This window comes from Hippichthys cyanospilos, chromosome 13 (assembly GCF_059441005.1).
Source record: "Hippichthys cyanospilos isolate Australia breed blue-spotted pipefish chromosome 13, RoL_Hcya_1.0, whole genome shotgun sequence".
Classification (NCBI taxonomy): domain Eukaryota; kingdom Metazoa; phylum Chordata; class Actinopteri; order Syngnathiformes; family Syngnathidae; genus Hippichthys; species Hippichthys cyanospilos.
The window spans coordinates 4,962,164-4,983,537 of NC_142381.1; the positions used below are offsets into that span (position 1 = coordinate 4,962,164).

The 21,374-nt window shown below is 39.0% G+C and overlaps 1 protein-coding gene across 1 annotated transcript in view; it reads right to left on the minus strand.

The window, feature by feature from the left end:
* The window catches only part of tenm1 (teneurin transmembrane protein 1), a 148,118-nt gene that overhangs the window by 66,696 nt on the left and 60,048 nt on the right, over window positions 1-21,374 (minus strand). Inside the window, exons 6-8 of the mRNA XM_088431226.1 lie at window positions 11,457-11,627; window positions 1,996-2,198; window positions 1,518-1,725 (exon numbers count right to left, since the gene is read on the minus strand). Of these exons, the coding sequence (XP_088287352.1) occupies window positions 1,518-1,725; window positions 1,996-2,198; window positions 11,457-11,627 (582 nt within the window). The remainder of the gene's footprint in view (window positions 1-1,517; window positions 1,726-1,995; window positions 2,199-11,456; window positions 11,628-21,374) is intronic.

Consider the following 21,374-nt stretch of genomic DNA (forward strand, 5'->3'; position numbering starts at 1 on the left):
TTTTTTGGTGGAAAAAAGAATGTTATTTTGGTTCGCTACCAAAAAAATCCAATCAATCGTTATCAAACTATTATTTGTATATATATTTTGACTTGTCAGAGAGACTTCTTCTCGTACACTATCACATGTCTGTTTCACTAATCCAAATTACTTTCAACTTAGTGACATTCGACTCAGTATGTAAAGTCTCAATATATAAATTCAGCCAGTCAGTTTTTAATTTCTTTGAAGAGCAATGTTTTTTTTTTGTTTGTTTTAATACAAATGCAACATATACGTAGCATTGCAAATTTGCTTTCATTCTTTTTAAATAGAAATTATTGTTTTTAAAAACCTTACCACCTGAGTGGAAGATGGTTTGATGTGACTTGAGAAAAGGCACCTAAAGCTGCATTTCCACCGACGTTTGTTACTCTACTGTACAAAAGCAAAGTTTCCACAGGGAAAGCTATGTGGCTCTACTCTACTGGCTTTACTGAAACCTCCTGCTTTGTGGTTTCAAAAAAAGTAGCCCCGTTTTAAAAAGTGATGTAAATACTTTGGTCCAAGACAGATTCTAATGTGCTGCAGCACAAACCACCCAGAGAAAACAGCCACCATTTACGTAACGAGGACAAAGAATGAACAATTTCTCGCTTCCACAACTTTCCTTTGATTAAATTTGAGTGAATATTCCAAAACAACCACAAACCAAGCACTAGGTGCAATAATCCTTCTGCTCTTTGTTTTTGTCACTGTGTGCAGTGCACACTTGCTACGATGGCTGTTAAGATCAGTCACTAGTGAGGTGGGGAGGGGCTGATGGGGAGATGGTGGTTGAGACACAATGTTCTTTGGTGTACAGTAGCGTAGAGCAGAGGGGATGCTGTTGGTGGAAAGTTGGCTCATTTTCTCCAGTGTGCCACCTCATATCTCGAGTGTATCACTCACCATACTCACAAAATAAAAACATTGCAATGATCGTGTTCCATTTTCAGCCCGTGTTGGAGAAATTGGTAGGTTTGAGTCATATTTAGCTCTGAAATGCATTTTATGTTGCATGTACTTGATCTCTCAGCATTTTTTTTTTCCTCATACTGCCCATCTAATTATTGTCACCTTTCAATGTTTTTACTGTGCCAGTACCTTCATTTCATGTAATCCCAAATGAAAATGCTGCTGGTAATTATCCACTTGTCAGGATTCAACCACGCAGTCCTGCATTTGTCAGACTTCAAATTATGCTGGGATCCATGTGTGTCATAGCAATCAGCGCTCTTCGAGGTTTCGCCATTACCACAAGCAGTTGTTATCATTCGTTTTCAAATGACAGTCTCTCTCCACACCAAGTTCACTTAACTTGAATAATATGGAAAGTTCACAAAAGTAAATGACTTGGCACTTCAACGTGTCAGCCATTTTTTTCATAAACAGATGAATGCTGAGAAAGGACAAGGCAATGACGGGCTTTGAGACAGGTGGTCATACTGTGGAAGCGAAAATATTGCAAGCCGTGAACATGCAAATCTTTTTCTCACCAACTGGAGTGCTGTGGACAAAGACTTGCTCAAGGTTGCGCCCATCATTGTAAAGAGCCAAATGCCAGGTTCCAGGGTCCAGGTACTCAATGAAACGTGTTTCTTGAAGGCCACTCAGTAGCAGACCTTTAGGTGCTTTGCCAGCTGAAACTGGATCACTCAAAGATCTCGGTAATGCCTTCCCATCCAATAGTTTCACAAAGTCGAACTGAAAACATAAGGAAACATTGACAAGAAGTTGGGTAACTGCTCATATATATATATATATATATATATATATATATATATATATATATATATATATATATATATATATATATATATATATATATATATATATATATATATATTTTTTTTTTTTTTTTTTTTCTATGTCCTGATAGTGTGACATTGAAGAGAGTGTGACATTTTTCGTTTGTTAATTGGGATGCTAGTGTCATGACAAGCTTGGAATGTGTCTGACACAACCGGGGCTCACCTGTGTGTGTGTGGGTGGAATATTCCTGCGTCCATACACCCCCAACAGTGCATTGTGGGAGAGGGAAAGATTGAACTTGATGTGGGTTGGATGGTGCACAGTCATATGAAACCTCCAAAAGACTCCTGGTGGAATGGCCTGATTCTGCTGTGTTCCAATGTCAACCTCGCCACGGTCGATGGTTCGTCCACGCACCCACTTTTCTGTAGATTGAAAAAGGTGGTACAAAGGTCATATACTTTCGATGCATCAAAGACAACGAGGGGCTCTCGCCACAATCAAAGGCCCAATGAAATACCGGCTCCATGTCTTTAAACATCATTGGGATCAACAGCTCTTCTAATGAAGTCAGACTGAAGAGGCATCAGGAATGACTCATTGCTAGAAAATTCCTGCTTTTAAAGAGACTCTGCATCAGCAGTCCTTTGGATAGGCTCTGCATTGAAGATCAACTGCTTGAAAAAAAAAAAGAGTGTTTTGTCTGAGCATTATCTACATGGGCCACGACCCATGCTATTTTAGCATCTTTTACTGAGAAAAATAGTGTGCATAAAAAGGAAGAGAGTTAGAGGTAGATTGAAGACAAGGGATGCCCACATGTATGGATGCAATCACAAATAAAATCATGGCAGACAGATTGCGTCTTGAGTGAGTGTGTGTCTTTGTGCGGAAGGAGAATGGGTATCTCCAAAATTCCCTTGACCATTCGTTCCTTGCCTCTCCATAAGCCTTTATCAACCACCAGGCCTCAGTCTTTTGTGTTAGGGGAGCAGGCAAACCTTTTCAGCCCTCTTTGTGCCTGACTTTATGGTGAGATATATCTGAGCTTCCAAAAGAAGATGGAGGAAATACGGCGACAGAGGGGAGCCCGCCGATCGTTACGTCGACAAAGGCAGATGAACAGTTGGGGCAGATTCATGAATGAGCATGTGCGCGCTCTATCTATAATGGCCGCTGCTTTTCCACTCCATTATGGCAACATCATGCACACCCACAAGCCAGCTGCCATATATCTTATACAATGAAATGACAGTGAGCAAGCGAACGGCGAGATACCATTGTTTAAAACCTTCACGCTACATATTACGGTTGTCTTGCTTTGTAAATTGTAATATTGCGATCTTACTGATTAAGCTTAACATTCTTAATGATCAATTCCTATTTTGAAAAATCGCAATATTGATTTGGGCAGGTAATGCAATGACATGACACTAGGCTGACTTGGGCGCAATTCCCGCTGATTTATTAGAGCTGCACATGTGTCTGAATAGTTGGCTTTCTCAAAGTGACCTGCAAATGAGGGCTTGGATGGCTTTTGTGTGATGATAACACATTTAAAAATATAATAAATACATAGATAGCTTCAGGTACATAGAGCATGTACAAGTGGTGAAATTCACTGAAATGCCAAGCAGAATGCATCGAGGTATGCCAGTGGTATTTGCATATATTTATCCACCCATGCATTATTTATCACTCATCCTCATGATGGTCACAGGCCTGCTAGAGCCTATCCTAGCTGTCTTTGCGCAAAAGGCGGGGTGAAGAACTTTAATACCTCTAGGACACAAAGCTTGCATTGTGACAATTTAATATAGCTGTAATAATAATAATAATAATACAGATATCAATGTTATTAAAATGTGTTTTTCTTGGCACTCAAACACCTTTTAATATCTTACATTACATTCAATTAAAGAATAGTAAAAGTACAATAAAAAAAAATATATATATATATATATAAGTCCTCTTTAGATTCTGCATTGCCACACTTTCCTCAAAAACAAGACAGGATTGTTGTGTTTTATTGCCTTTTCACGTTTGGATGGGGTTTGTAATATATAGACATATAACCATCTGAATGCAAACAATCTGTACTGTGCAAACCAAGAAATTAAAAAAAAAAGACCACTATGGGGCAAGAAAAAAAAACAAAACAACTCCTCTGTATTTCCAAATAAAGCGATTTAAAATCACTGGGAGAGAAGAATTCAACCGAGAAATGTGTTATTTTTTTAACAACCACTGAGGTCTACCACAGAAAGTCTATTTTAAAACCAGAGGCAATTTGAGTATCCATGCAAAACAATCCCTGCCCAAAAGCCTGGGGTCCTTTGGTTCGGATGTGATTGGACGGAGAGAGAAACATACAAAATACTCTCCAATTATAGGAGTAGGATGTAAGCAGCTTGGCAGAACTAAAGTATGCTTTTATGCATTCCTGCTGAGTATACCTCCTCGGTCTATTCCCGTTAATGCTAATCCTCACTCATGTGTCTCACCACAAAAATAAAGGCCAGCAGAGGGATGGATGTCCCGAGGTAAGAAGCCTTTTATTCAACTCTAGATGAATAGGACATGAATCGGGCATGGCAGTTGGCGCAGCACACGCAGACAGACACGAACGCAGGCAGCGTGGCAGGTCAGTTGACTGGCAGGGAGATGAGCAACCAGGTCCTTTTGATGCTAATTACTGTACTGTAGCTCTTCTCGTCTGATGCAATATGAGGACAGACACCAGAGCTGGAGGCTTCTGCAAGTACGGGGATTGGGGAAAGCAGGGGAGGAGGGGAAGATTTGTAGGAGGAGAAAGAAAAAGATGGGCGGGCGAATGAGCCCAGAAGAGAGAGAAGCAACGTCCAAAAGAAAAGCTGGCCACGTCAACTTACTGCTGCTGATGCAAGAAAGAGGAAAAACCCCTCGCATCTCTCTCAGCAGAAAAAAAAAAGCATATACTTTTTCTGCTCGAAATTGGGGAAGATGAAGACATTGTGTAGGAATAGCAGAAAACCAAGAGATTGAATAGTTACTCGGATACCTCAAGGTCTTTCATATTGCAACTGTCAATGTTTGATTTTGAGACTCGCCATCTCCAACCAGATAGACTTCAAAATACACTTCAAGATACGCTTCAAAACATAGGGGCTGAATATTGAAAATATTACGGTAATTGAAATATTTACAAAATATACAATTAAAAATGTTTGAGTAATGAACATACGTTACTGAATCTGTGGACTTGATGTGCTTAAGCACTCAGAATAAACCTATCCAAACCTAATGTGAAGCTCAAACACAGTTATGGTATTCCATGAACAACTACTTCTTTTTTGCACCCAAACATATTGTAGTACAAGGACCTATTTCTTGTCCTCATAAAAATAAGAGTAAACAATGCAAATGTATGAATGTTTCTCGAAGCGGAAGGTTACAAATTATCTCCATGCACATTTACATTTGTGGACCTTAACTAACATAATATTGGACCAAAAATGCATCCTTTTAAAACCTCGAGGCAAAACCACATGATCTGTCCTGGAAATATACTAACCAATGACATGACGTCCACTTTGTTGGATACATGGCAAACCCCAATTTCCGATTTATTTATGTTTATTTTTGTAAATAAAACATTTTGCTGTCTTTCAACCATTCTTTGATCTTAGAAAGTTTACTTATAGTTCCAAGTTACAAAAATTAACATTCACAAGTCAAAGATGAAGCACAACATACATCATCCTAAGCTCTGACAGAGAATTCTACCATCGAACCAATTTAGAAAAATTGGCTCTTAAAATCCTGTCCATTGTAGCAATCACGACGCACCAGCGGGCTAACAAGCTCGATTTCATTTTTTCGCTCAGGGAAATGAAACTGGCATTCGTTTTTAATCACCCCCTTTTGAAGCTACTATGGCCTGTATGGATGGCAGCCCGTGTCATATTTCTGTTGGAAAGTAAGGGGGCGTACCAGTTTCCGGTTACCATTTCCATTCCCTGCTACCGTGATGCCATCTGGAGGAAAACGAATGTGTTCATGTTTGGGTTTTGTAATCTCTATCGCTGGTAGTTTAGGTGGTGCATTTCAAAGTGGACATGTTATCCAAAGTTGTGACTTTTTAGAAACGATGAACCAGCTTCTCCAGCCAACTCGTACTATTCGGCAACACAACTGAACTCAAACCACGTCAAGTGGATGCTCGGCTCCCCGCCTGGCAAGTCAAAGAACTCCGCTCTTTTTCACCCTCTCCCCTGCCGATTAGGAGATATGTTCGAGTCATAAATGTCAAATAAAAAGGGGATATGTTAAAAAGAGTTGGCGGCAAAATCCTGCATAGTGCAGCTTTAACATAACACAAAATAATGTGAAATCGGAAGTTTAATACATAAAAATAGAAACGCAAATGTTTTGTACTTTTTATGATTGGTTATAGCCGGCATGTAAGTATATGGGAGTGTGTAGCAGAGTTTCTTCCTTGCTGCATCGCTGATGACAGTGATGACACAGCCCCACTCTTCCGGGGACAGACGGAATTTTAAAACCACCTTTGAAATGGTTCTGAACCCTGTTCTATTGAAAAAAGCTGAGACCCGAAAAAAAATTTAATTGAAAAGTGACCCTTTGGGACCAAGCGAGTTCGTCTTGGAACTGAGCAAATGGAAAAGCCCCATACGCGACTGTGTTAGGGCACCTCAAACTGGCCTGATGGGTCCAGTAAAAAAATACATATTTGCATATATATATGAATGGGTTTTTAATGATAATTATATTTTAGTTAGCCACTTAAATAGATTTGTTGTGACTGTGCTTGGAACCTTGTTTTTTTTTTTTAGTGTCTTTGTTCCTTTGTTTTGTCATACTGTATATCTATACGTATATATGGCCTGATACCTCACAGTATTCAAGCTTGAGTTGCTCAGAGACACATTGTCAGAGCGTCTAGTGTTCTTCTGCTGCTGCTGCGTCCAGCCCTCCTCTCAGTTGTCACTTTGTTTTTTTTTGCTTAAAAAGACTTTTAGTTCTTCACATCCGTGTCATGTCTGCTTCAGGGTCCAAGTTCTGTTCCACATGTCACATACAGCATCTATTGTCAGTCTACTGCACTTTTAAGTGAGTAGAAGTAAGGGCTTCTTTCACTGTGGTTACTGTGTTACTTCCCTTGTCAGAGAGAATCAGTTTATGGATTTGAATACAATGTGTGAACACTCATTTGGCTCGTTAACACACTGTAAACATTCGAAGCAAAACAAAAGGTATCACAACAATCTCATGTCTCATTGCTCTTATTTGACTCAAAAGAATCTACAGGGTAAGATTTGCTGTATGGAGTGGCGAGTGAAGTGAAAACAATTTAGCAGAGAAAAAAAAATCATAAATGTGAGCAAACGTGTCTTTTGTTGACTTTAATAATTAACTAAGCAATACAATGAGCCCTTGAAATTCACAAATTCAGCCCATTACTCTCAATAATGCGGTGGATGTAAATTGTGGTGCTCTCGAAACGAATAGACAAAACAAGGCAGCAAAGATTGAGAGTGTTCTGTATATGGGTGCTAATTGCAAACATGTCATATCAAAGACGTGGCCGCATATCAGCAAAATGATTTTCAACCATGGTGGGCGGATCATATCAACACACATTGTACTACTTGCAGAATACAAACGAAGACCAGGCTACAGAGCTCAAGCATACGCAGGTTGTCCTATGGTGAGCTGAAATTGTTTCTGCATCAAATGTGAACTGTGAAAGGACCGTCGCTTGAAGGAGGTCTTGGATAGGTTGATGTGTCTGTTGTGTCCAAAATAACTGAACCGAGAAAGAGAAAGAGATATTTGCTAGAAACTAGAGATTGATTCAAATAAAGATGTTCCATGGGAACGTCTGCACACAAAAACAACAACATAATGACACTGCTTCAGCCAATTAAACCATGTGTGCATTTATATTGCAACTGCATTGGCAGAAAGGCCATTCATAACTGTTTGTTGGCCATATTTGGAACAGCCTTGATTCTAATTTGAGAATATCTAAAGGCATGCTTTTTTTTCCAACCCTCTTCTAGTTGCCTTGACCCACATCCGAATTGTGCCATTTGGGAGCACGGAAATCGGAATTGTGTCACCAGAAGCCTTTGCTATAAATGAAAACCAATATCTGTCATACGTGTGTACCTGGCCAGCTAATGATGGTGAGCTACTTTTGGACTTGGAGCAGAGGGTCTAATTATTTTTTTCTTGCCTGGAGGTTATTCAGGTAAAACAATTACACTTTACATAATCATTTTTCAAAGAAATTAGAATGTATTTGGCATGCATGCTATTAACCCTGAGATTCTAATGACTTAAAGAACAGGGTAGCAGTACAGCGGCCGTCCAGGATAACGGGACATATCTAGAGGGAATGACACCGTATGTGTGTTAGTCCACATTAGAGCCTTTGATGTCAATCTCACACACGTTGGTGCCGACAACATTAATGGTGTTCAAAAAGCAAGCAAAATTGCTGCAGGATGAATAAAAATATCACAATGGCTAAGGTCTCTATAATTACTTTGATTCGACAAAGGTCTTTTTGAGCAGGTGGCTTAATAAGCTTTCAGCCACCTCTCTCCACTCTGCAGCCTAATGAGTGTCAGTCAGAGTCAGGGGAAGATAATGCTCTTGGCCTTCAGGCCCTCTATTACTCTCCCGTCCTCACCGTCCACCATCAAAGCCTCGGGCTATGTCTGTGACTGACAAGTCTGCCTGTCTACAAACTTACTTATCCCTGTGAGGTTTCCAATGGTACACTTATTAAATGCCATCATCCGACGTGTTCTTTTTTTTCCACATTGGACGATGTGCAAAATATGTTATTCAGGAGGATAAATATTTAGTATTTTAATAAATAACTTCTATTACCTTGAATTCCAGACTAACAGCCACGCCTGATTATAAAATTAAACAACAAACATGAAACAGAAAATCTAATTTTGTCATCTACAGCCCGCAACGGACTATAAACCGCAGGTTAAAACCAAATTACTTCCGGAAGGAATTAATTTCGTAAGTAGGGGTACCACTGTACTGTAGAAATTGCTTGAATTGATCACTTAAATTTGGCAGAGTGATTTGAATGCGGGATGAGTAGCAAATCATCATGTTGATCTAAAGTTTTATCAACTTGAGGCCTGGGGTTCACCAAATGATTATTGTGCATATATGGATATGTGCGCTTGCGTGTGCATGTGGCTGTCCATGTGTGGAGGGGTGTTGCGTTCACATCCTGTATCCCAGCGTGAGAAAATCAATGACACCAGTATAACATGGACTAGTCCATCAGTATTCACTTGCTCTCTCTTTTCCTCTCTCTCATTTTTACACAGTTTCCACTACCCTGAACTTTCTCTCAGCACAGAATATTGATGTGCTTCTTAAGAGCCCTCTGTCACATACTAGCAGTCTACACTTCATTTCCAACCAGAAGCTAAAGTGAAAAGAATTTGGCATGGACTCCGATTTCAGCTATGAATGCGTCCATGGCATTGACTCAAGTGCCGTTCCTCAAGCCCCACAATCTTCACTTGATAATGAGGCAATATGCTACCAGAGAATGTCACTTTGCATCAATTTAGATATAAATTTATCTGGCGCTTTTCAGCGACTCAAATGGTATTCTCAAACCCGATACTCCAACGTATAGTTCATTAATGTCGAAATGTTATTTTCAGAGAATGTCGCACACTCGGGGTATTTCTCAGCTGGCATGTCAAATAACGAAATAGTAAAGCATGTGCAATCACAAACTCTCAGCAGTTTGATTATCATGGGGTGAGTAGCAATTACAGTTGTGCTAATTAGAAACACTTTTACTTGTAAAGGCCTACGAAGGGCGCCTGATGATATGGGGAAACTGCAGGAGAGATCATGAACAGACCATAAAAACACAGCGTGAATACACATATGAATGACACAGCTTGTCAATTATAATATCCTGCTGCAGAAATAATGAAGCAATCAAATAGCCTTCTCTAGCTCATACTGCTTCCAATGTTTGCATTAAGGCAGCCCATTTAAATGTATATGTGCTGTGCCAGTAACCTTGGTTATGTGTAACAGGAATGGAAAAAGAAATATAGGAATTCAACCTTTAAGATACCCATTTTTTATCTATTCCTTTATATAACAAGGCAACTATTCAAGCCTATACATACATGATGTAAAATGTGTATTATACAAAAAGCAGTCCATGAAAGCAACATTGGTGGATTTTCAAGCACCAATAAAAGCCCCGTGACTCAGCCTTACCAATAAAAATGAACCGTATACTAAATCAGTGGCAAACTTGTTTCATCTATCTCTCAATGTGAATAATTGATTTCGAGATAAACAGAAAATAAGGCCCTTCTTAATTATATACACCTACTACTGTGTTGAAATTTAGCAAAGAAATTCAGACAAAAATATATTCCAAACAAGAGAAGAAGGAGGTATTTGCCTCTGGCCAAATATGCAGACTAGAATTTATTTTAAAACGCATAATTATTCAATTAATCATTTTTGCGAAAATGCACCTTCACCATCCTCGGTCGCCATCATTCATTTATGTCTTCTTACCACCTCCCTTCTCCTGCTCATCTCTCTCTAGTGTCATGTATTTATCCTTTTGGTTCCCTGCAGCCTCCACTCACTAGGCCTTGCGGTGTAATCTGGGGGATTGCGCGGTTTCGGGTGTGAGAGGTGATGGCTACAGCAGGATGAGCGTGATAATCTAACGCGCCGGATTATAACTTAATCTCTAATCTCTCTGGCCATCCTCCATGTAGGGAATACCTCTGAGGGGAGTGAATTAATTTCAACCCATCATTTTAACTTTGCCCATTTCTATGCCCTACTTTTTAGCCTGCACCTAAATCCGATGTTGAAACAATAGATTGCGACGCCGCAGTCAGAAGTAAACGCAACGACCCCAATGTGCGCCACCATCGAGGATTTAACTCCTAGTTTGAGCGTTAATCCACTGAATGTGAGGATTCATCAAGAACAGTTGCTTTAGGGATATCCCAGGTTGCCGAAAATGCAATGCGTTGCAGTTTAGCTTAAACTTTCTCTCTCCTAAGTGCTGAACATGAGCACTGACAACTACGCAATATCCATCAGCCCAACCATGAAGGTTGTTGTGTCCTGCCTGACATCATGACCTGCAACACTCACAATTAATGTAGCGTATCATGGGGTTAAATTGGTGTTAGTAATTCCTCTAGCTGGTTGAGACGTGAGGGGCGAGAGTCGATTCAAGTCACGTAGCAGCTAAGAGGGAACATGATTAACCAATTATCTTGCCTTTCTTTTAAATGACTAATAAGTTCAAGTAATGCATGGAGCGAGGTCTATTATCTGAACACGCGTCACATTGTGTATCCAAGCCAAGGTTCAAATAAAAGTGGTCTGACTGATGGTCACGCTTTTGGACAGACAGCGCCCTATTTATGGAGAGAGACACCCATGCGTTCAGTGTAAAGACAGGCATAGTTTCGTTTCCATACAAGGGCAAATTTCATTTTATACATATACAGTGTTGCTACTTTGTGCTTCATCTTTCGTGCCCTCGTCAGATTTCTCTGACAGTGACATATAGTCAAGAAGTGTCGATGGCTGATTTTTTGCCATATCTGTCATTACTATGGTTTTATTATGCTCACCTCTGTCACTGGCATGTGTGTTCTCGGGGTTAAGTGTGTCGAGCAGGTGGATGGAGCTAGTAGGTCTTGTTTTGTGATCCTCCTGTTGATGGTCGGCTGAGCTCACACCATTTTCATACAGCTGGCTCTCGCCGTGCCGCAGATGCCAGGTCAGACCTAACAGGTGGACCGCTACACACAAACACGCACACACACACGTTCGATGAGTGCCAAAGGGAGATAAAAGATTGAATAGATTAGAATTCATCATGTGTATATGGACATGTTTGACTCTTCCTTAATGCCTAGATCTGGGCAATCATTCACGTGATTTGCATATTGGTGTCCGTCAAGAAAGCTCACAATAGGTCAATGCACAAAGAACAAATACAGACATATACACACATGCTCGGGTGCGTACACACACACAAGCACGCACACATACAGTACACACACACATGAACAGGCACTTTCGCATAGATTGTGGCAGAGGTGGGCAATTACGGGAGATCTTCAGAACTTGAGCCCAAGGCTGATATTAAAGTGCTAACGCAGTCTTTTGTGCATGACTAATGATGCTTTGAAAGCCACTGCCGATTCACAATCCATATGGGCCTTTTAAAACAACAAAGGGTATGGGAGGATACTGGATTTCCCCCTGCCGCTCATCAAACTATTTACTGGGAAAACAATCCAACGCGGTGTTAAATGGATACAACCAACACCTCCCCATTAAGGAAATTAATTGTCTTGCAAGACTGTCAATAAAATGTTCTATAAACTATTCACCACGCTCTAACCAATCTTAGTGTCACACGTATGCAAAGTTGCGAGCCCACGTTGCTCTCATTTTTTTTTTCCTTGAAACACGTCTTTAAAGGAAGCGGCGAAGCAAAGACGAAATAAATTAAATAAATCACTGCCAAGTTTTCTTCTGTGACACCTTCGAAACATCAAACAAAAGCAAAGAGTGGAACCGCAAAGTAACTTTGCATTGGTGGCAGTCAGAGGCTGTCTGCAAGCATTGTAGATCAAACAACTTCTGAGGACTTCAAACATCTTCACTGTCTATCTTCCTTCTGGTGATTGGTGGCACCCACGGATAAGGCTTGACACAAGCTTGCAAACCCTAACACAAAATGGCTGCTTAGAAAACCAAATTAGACACGATGACCAACATTGTTGAAAAGCTCATGGCAAAACGAATGCATGTGCCGTTTCACACATCACGTACATGATTGGTCTCCCACATCGACCCGATTGCGCTCTCAAGCCCCAACCAATTGACGAGGAATAGCTAATTAACATAAAATTAACTTAGGACTTTTTGGATGCAATGCTCGCAATCTTACGAAGATCAGAAAATGTCTTGATGAGCCAATGTTGGTTTAGCACTTGACTCACACACTATAAGGTCTTCAAAGCAAAACGCTGATGATTACAAGGCCCATGAGGGAGACGTCATGTGACATTTACTTCACACTAATTGAACTGTCAGCCTGTGATGAGACTAGTCATGGACATGCACATATTCTGCACATCAATAAGGTAACAGGCAATTTCTATAAAATGTGCCATTTTTCTTTTTGGTCAGGTTTTATTTTTAACAGAAATGTGCAAAGTAAGTCAGAATGATACTGGAGAACAAAGTAATGGAAATAGCCTAGCTTTTATATACTGTCCATGAAGTTTGCCCTCAATTATCATATACCCATAGACGATATGCTTCTGTCAGAGTAAACCATATACGAGAACCTGCGCAACTTTGTCTTGGACTCAAATTTTCAAACTGTCATGATTGTTCATCAAATAAACCTCTTGCTACATGGAATCATATTTCATTTCATAGACTTTGGACTTTTGGCTATACAGTACAAATGTGATAAAGACTTTAGCCGCCTTTCATTGGGGACCAAGACAATCTGCAAGAAGTACCCTGGTGAAACACTCCTTTGGGATTCCAAATCAAACAAATGGTTTAACACTTAAGTTTTATTGAGCAAGAGTATAAGCAATGAATGAAACACAATTATTTTACAGTACAATGTAATAGTATTCTGTTTTCTCTAGTGTTTACAGTACTGTCAACAATCCACTATTGCCCAAACTTACAATCACAATTTACATGAAATAAATGAAGATGTACATCCTAGAATGAACGTATTGCTAATGCTCTCTGCAGCATTTAAACACAAATGCCAAAGTACACTATAAATACATCTGATAGCCTTGCCAAGCTTTTCATGAGCTGACTGCTTTCAAACATGGCCTACCATTTGAGACCTTCACAAATACATGTAAGAAATCATTCCCACTCTGAGAAGGCATTTTCTCACCAAATGAATACAGTGTCCCATATTAAAAGGCCCAGACTAATAATCTTGCATAAAACTCAAATGGCGTTCAGATATGAAACATACTTTGCAATTGCAAATGTCTGCGAGTATTATTTTGCAGTGGAGTGGAACAGCCTTTCATAGTTTCATATATAAGTGTTCTGAGAGGGATGACACCGCCTTATCCACCAGCACTTCCATTAAGAAGCTATATTGCATATTCTCTTCATTCTTGCTAATCTGAAATGATTTTCTTGTATCGAAGTTGTTGTTAGTCCTTTGCCACTACAGTGACGAGTCTGTACCAACAGCCCTTATCAGCTCTCCTGTCCTCTCCTCTTCAACACAACGTCCTTAAAAACCCCTCTTGCAATACTTGTCCTTCCATCTCATCAGTCTCTCCTTTTCTTGGTCTTGCTCACTCTTTGTTTTATAGTTTTTGACCTTTATCTTACTACACTTACGGCACAATGAGGAGGCATGATGAGGAGAGGAAGGTTGTGTGGATTGTGTGTACAGACGGTGCATTAGCATTTGTAAGTACTGGTTTGGAAATATTAAAGTCTCTTTCCTCTTTAAAGATAAAAGCAGTTTATTTTTTGGGTTGCAATTCAAACAATGTAAAAAGATAAAATTAATAAATTAAATACCGACGTATATATGAAGCTTTGCTCAAACTTGTTGCAAAAATTTGTAGCAACGACTGACACGTTTCACAGAAAAGCAAAGTCTAAGTAGCTTCCTGGCCTAACGATGTTTTTGAGCTGAACAATGTATTGATAAAACCAACTCATTCAAATTCAGAGTTATTTCTCATATTCCAACAAAACTCTTTTGCACAGTTGTCATGGTGATGCAGCATGTTGCTGCTATGTGATTTATTATAGCCTTATTCTGCTGAAAGTAAAAGCCAACAGCAATAGTCACATGACACCGACATCCAAAGAGGAAAATCAATGAGGAAAAAAGTACACAAGGCAAGAATAACTTTAGAAGTCAAATAACTTTAGAGTCAAAAATACCCTCTAAATCCCTTTTACGCTAAGTAAAACTTGGTAAGTATATTATTACTGTTTAATTATCGATAAAACGTGATTGTCAATATCCAAATGTTTCCGCCATTTATTGCTGTAATATTCAAAGCAATGCCCCTTTTGATTCTGGCTGAACATCAGAACATGTTGTGCAGTCCTATTACCCAAGACAATATGTTTTAGCTTGGCCACAAATCTGAATCTCACCACTGATTATCTTTATTCCCTGAAGAAATACAATAGTTACTGGCTCTCATGGCTGCTGTCGTATTTATAGCCATCTGCGATTCGAAATAAATACAGAAATAGGTAATCTTTCTGTGACAAAAAGAACACACACACACACACACACACACACACACATATATATATATATATATATATATATATATATATATATATATATATATATATATATATATATATATATATATATATATATATATATATACACACACACACACACACACACACACACATATCTGCACAGACACTCGTTCAACAGCATGCAGTCACTTATTTGAGCAGTGTGTGCTCTGCATGAACCTTTGTATGCTTTTTTTCCCCCCGGTTGTCGATCTATCTTTCTATCTTTCCCTGTGTCCATTCTCTCAGCGTTTTTCCTGAAAGGGGCCTAACGGTTGGAAAAATACTCTGAGAAAGTCCAGTCATTATTTCCTGAAGAGGCAGCTGCACAGTGGCTCCAGTGAGCTGAGAGCTGCAGCGCAGCAAGCTAACAGGCCAAGGTCCTCCTGCACATGAATCATTGATCAGCGTGACAGTGAGATGACTGCCACAGGTAATAGGACGGCAGTGCACTGAGGGGGTTCTGTGCTGTCACTTACCCCCTGAGATTGACTTGAAGGATATGGTTGAATTGAGACTACAACTCAACAAAGAAAGACGACCGTTCCTAATATATCTATAGGAAGTAGGGTAAGGAAGCAATTCATTGGTCCAAATAATAACTGCTCTTATGTTTTTCACTTTGATTATTAAAATAGGATGTCATCTGGGCAGTTGTACGTGTGCCTTTGCGTTATTTAGTTTGCTTTCAATTAGCTAGCAGCTTTGGGTAACAGAACGAGTTTTTTTTTAGTATTTCTGGATGGATGAAGCAAAGGCCATAAAAGCACCTGTTAATTTTGATATTGATTCAGATTAAGGTGTGGACTGTGAAACATGTGCTTTGTATTTTGCCATTGAAGTCAGCTTTCATTCTGACCAAGTGGAGCAAAGACAGTAGCAGATGTAGCAGATGGTGCTGTGGAGAAAAAAAAAGCTTGCTCAGTAAGGAGTCGCCACAAACTTCATAATAAACATTATTGTGACATACTGTACTATTATACAGGAGTGGCATGGGAACAATTTCACCCAGCACATCCCACATTTCCGATCAGATGGACATGTTTTAGATGTCCCGCCTTGACAATGATCTGAGCCATAATAAATCAGTGGACCACTGTAGTCCTCCTTTCCTGTTTCCTTTCCTTACTTAAAGATGATGAGCAACGATGAGTTATGTTTTTGTAGTGTTTTCTACATGATTATTTTGTGTTTGAACTCATTTCGCTGTTGCATAATATTTAAAACACAGACTGATAAAACAAAAACAAAACAAAACAAAAATGTATCTTAACTCTGGGGTTGGAATAGATAAATTGAATTTCCAATGACAAAAAGTAGTTTAATGCTTCAAGTTACAAACAGTGTCACTAAATGAATTAATTTGTAACCCGTGGCTCCAATACACACTGTTCCAATATTATATCAGCCACTAATATTGCAATGATATAGAGAAACACAATTAACCAAACATTATATATCTCATTTAGTGTCCAATGATACCGCAAGAGGACCCATAACATTTAAAAATCGAGGTTTTGTCATAGAGAGTGCGGTAAACTAAACTAGGTTTGATGTAATTTTGCTACTGTTATCATTTTGTGGCTTAGATAATGTCAATGTTGTTCAACTTTATATATTTTAGCTTGTAGCTTAGCTTATCACTTTTTCCAGGTAGTGTGGCCACCACCACAACACTCCATTCAACTGTGTATTTTATTGCATTTAGGCCATTTCAGCAGATTGTGATAATTGGTGCTGGCCTCTATAATAACAGTAATGCATGTGTTCTGTTCCAAGTTTTAAATACAACATTACACAGGATGCACAAATACCTCACAACTGCCGCACAATCAGAATCAGTTAAATGATGAAACAAAAATTTTTATGCTGCTGTTGGCTTCCCTCAAATATTGGAGTATGTATTTGTAATGTTTTCTCCTCCTCCATTCACATTTCCAATTCCATGAATTCAAATTGTGTTTTGCTCTTGTGGTTCACTCCCAATTTACTAAGGTCCAAACAAGAGTACTAAACTGTCTTTCAAATATCATTTGTAATGTAAATCAGAGGCGACATGCAGACTAACTGTACACACAACCAGACGTGATTATACTTTGGAATCTTGGTAAATCAAGTCCATAATCGTAGAATGAACGGTGCAAATAAATACTCAAATATATTCAAATATGATTTTTTTTATTTAGTGTCTAAGTTAGCATGAATGGTAAATGCAATTGCTCATCCAAGTTCAATTGCATCGCTGTGTCAGCCTCCAGCAAAGCCACGACTTCAGAGGGATGGCGGCAGTAGTGGAGGGAGGGACTGCAGGCAGCGATAAAAGTCACACACAAGAGGGAAAGAGCGGAGTAACGGAGGAGAGAGACAAATGGGCAAAACAAGTGTGAAGAAGAATGAAGGGACGTGAGGGATGGGAGCTCCTGAACCAATAAAACAAATTTCTGTCTGAGACTGACTGAGTGCCTGGGGTTTGTGCATGTTTGTATGTGTTTTGTGCATTGATTTATTCTGACGTACATTAGATGGTAAAACGTTTTTTTTCTTACAGTCACACTTGCCCTGCCTGTTTAATTATGCATGTTGGTCTTTGCTCACATTCAATTCCGAGATTCACATAATGCTTGAATTCTGACAATTGCGGTTTTGATGATGCACTGTCGTGGTCTCGGAGTAATCCTTTCATTTCTAATATCGGTGTTGGAGAGTTGGTCACGGTATCTAATGCATTTGTCACGTTTTGCCACTATTGACTGTTTTGCATTTTTTCTCACACCTTCCACCCACTCCTCAGTTTACCTCCCACTTGCTGTCGAACTAATCTGGCCCTTTGCTGTAAAATGAGTCATATTACAGACATGCAGGATTAACCGAAACAGAGACAGGTGCCATGTTACAATCCCCTCTGGCAGTCTCCAACATCCATGGCAAAGAAGAGAAGCGACAACACACACCAGTGATATTATATGGGCAATTGTATTACTACACATCCTGTAAAGGCATTGGTAATTGATGAAATGTTGCCTTTTCTTTCAATTACATTCTTTCAATTGCACTTTCCTGGAAATATTGCCATACATTTATTATTATTTTTGAACATACATACACCATTTATCCATCCTCAACCCAATTCAATTTACAATATGCACCTTTTTGTGCACAAGGTAAAATTTCATTTTGTTACAGTATTTCATGCGGTTCCCGCATATATATATATATATATATATATATATATATATATATATATATATATATATATATATATATATATATATATATATATATATATATATATATATATAAACAGTATATCTGTATGCTTTTGTGCAATAAGAACACAGCTACAGACTCAACTGTTAGAAGCAGCGGTGAGATTAACAAGAACTTGATGGTGGAAGAATAAACTGTTATTGTGGCTTAACACTTAGAACATGCCACATACAAATATGAATGAAAAACATTGTGTGAACATATGCTTGCCTGGTGAACTTTTAACTCATTGAAATGTATTACCATGCAAGTCTAGAGACATATTTTCCGAGGGCTTATCTTTCGATTTAAAGCCTTCTGACCACAGCTTTCCCAGCCTTTTAAAAGCAATTTTATATGAGGCTCCCGTAGCAGTTTTAGCAAAGGCCAGTGAGTTTCTTAGAGCTGCATCAGTCGACCAAAATAGAAGAGTGAAAACAAAGAGAAACTGGACCAATCAATATGAACCCCAATGAGGCATGAAGCAGCTAGCTGAAAGAAGCTGCGGGTGAGGAACACACACGTATTCACACATACACCTACACAGTCACACGCGCACGCACATGTCCATACATACACATTCACACATACACAAACAAATACACATGAACTAAAATGTCAGTAAACGTTCCACGCCAACATACAAATGGACTCAAAAGTTCAAAAATATGACATCCCTGTTCCTGCTTTCTCACACCAACAACCATCAAAGCTGTGGCACATGCGTTTATGCGTCCTTTGTCTAAGGTTTGCTTTTGTGCAGTTATTTTTGCTGGATTTCAAAATTCAAAATAAGGGCATTTTATATCAATATTATGCATGAGCTACCTGGATCTTGATGGGTTCAGGTCCGGGTCAAGAATGACCACAATTGGTGCTGTTCAACCACAGGGCGATGGTGGAAATTTGACTAAGGTTTGTGGATGGAAAGGAGGAAAATATGTCTACAGAAAGAGAGAGAATGGGAACAGGAAAAGCCTGCAGCTGACAGTAGTGACATTGAATGTTGGAATAATGACATGAAACTGTAGAGAGTTTGTTGACATTATGCAGAAACGGAAGCCCGATGTACAGTGTGTCCAGGATACCAGCTGAAAAGGCAGTAAAGCCAGAAGCCTAGGACCAGGGTTAAAGTTGTTCATAATGATGTCGATGGGAAGTGAAATGAAGTAGCAGTTATCTGGAAGAAAGAGTTTGTTAAGAATGCCCTTGAGGTTAAAATAGTATACGATAGAGTTTAGCATCTGAAAAGAAGAAATAGAAGGTGTGAGAAAAAAAAAACTCAAAAGAACAATTTGGAGTGTTGAATTTAAGTTGCTTGCACGATTTAGGAAATTAGGAGGCATCTGAAGCAGACCCATGATCTTGGCATGAGCTGTGCCCCCCTCTCTCGCTCTCGTTTTACAAACTGCTCCCACTACCCTGAAATTTCAGCACAGAATAGTGATGTCCTTTTTAAGTGCCCTCTGTCACGTATTAGTAGTCTACACTTCATTTCCAACCAGAAGCGAGAGTGAAAAGAATTTGGCTTTGACTCCCATTTCAGCTATAAATGTGACCATGGCTTAGGCTCAAGTGACATTCTTCAAGCCCCACAATCTTCACTTGATAATGAGGCACTATGCTACCAGTGGAAGTCAATTTGCATCAATTTAGATATGAATCTATCTGATGTTTCTCAGTGACTCAATTGGTATTCTCAAACTCAATATCCCAACGTAGTTCATTAATGTTGAAATGTTATTTTCGGAGAATGTCGGGTAAAAGCGTGAAATCTGCCAGAGCCTTCAGAATGAAAAGAGAAGGCCCCGCCGCTATAAGTGAATGGACACAGTCGGTTCAGTGTACAGTGTTTGGACCAATTGTAACTTTGTCTTTTTTTTTTCTTTTTCAATTTCATATTATTTGGCCATTGACAAAAGAAAATGATATAATTCCCCCTAATGGTTACAGACAGTTCTTGAGTGTTGTTTCAAATACAACAAAAGGTAAATGGTTACAACAGCATGTTTTTTGCTCAATCAATCTTTTGATCTGCCTCAACAATACAAAGTATCAAATTAAACAAAAAAAATGACTGAGGGTTTTTATCTAATTTCTGGCTGAAGTAAGGCTCTTAATTATTCTCTTTTTTTGAATCTCTTAACATCACGAACAAAGATTTTTTTTAATAATATATGACTAAGATTCCTGATACCTGTCCACTCCAGACTCGCCAACTTAGGCACAGAAGAAAACAAGCATAGATGATCGCCACCCACTTGCTTGAGAGATCCAAAAAGCTCTTTATAAACTCCACAAATGATTTATGCAGGACAATTCCTAAAACTATTTACAACTATTGCACACAACAACAAACAAATTCCTAATGATCAACACACTCCTTGCAGACTACTCACATTCATGCTTTTTATTTAGACTGTTCTGTCGCTCTATGGCCATCCTGTCATGGGAGGAGACGGTTTTCAATAATGACTTCGCTTTGGAATCAGCCTGAGCACTATGAAAGCTGTCAGTGTGGAGTAAAATGGACAGAGCACAAAGAGTGAGAAGAGTAAGGATTAGAGCTGACACACAACATGGGGTTGAAGAATTGAGTGTAGGAGAAGGAAAGAGGCTCAAGAAATGACTGTTGCTACAACAAATGATGACAACAGAGCAAGTGAATGTTGGCCGCCAGAAAGTTTAGAAAACTGTATTTATTACTAAAATAACATTTTTATGAAGGTTTGAAGAGTCAAGTAAAACTTATTACGATTGTTTCTTTTGTGTGAAAAGCTTGGCAACAATAGCCAAGAGTTACAAGAAATATACTTAAGCAACATATAAAAAATAAAAAAAAACAGCCATATAAAACATTTTGGCTTCTACTGAGTCAACAATGGACGCAAACTGGACTAATGCTACGTTATATATTAGCCGTCTTGCACTAAAATGATAATGCTGCCAATATGATT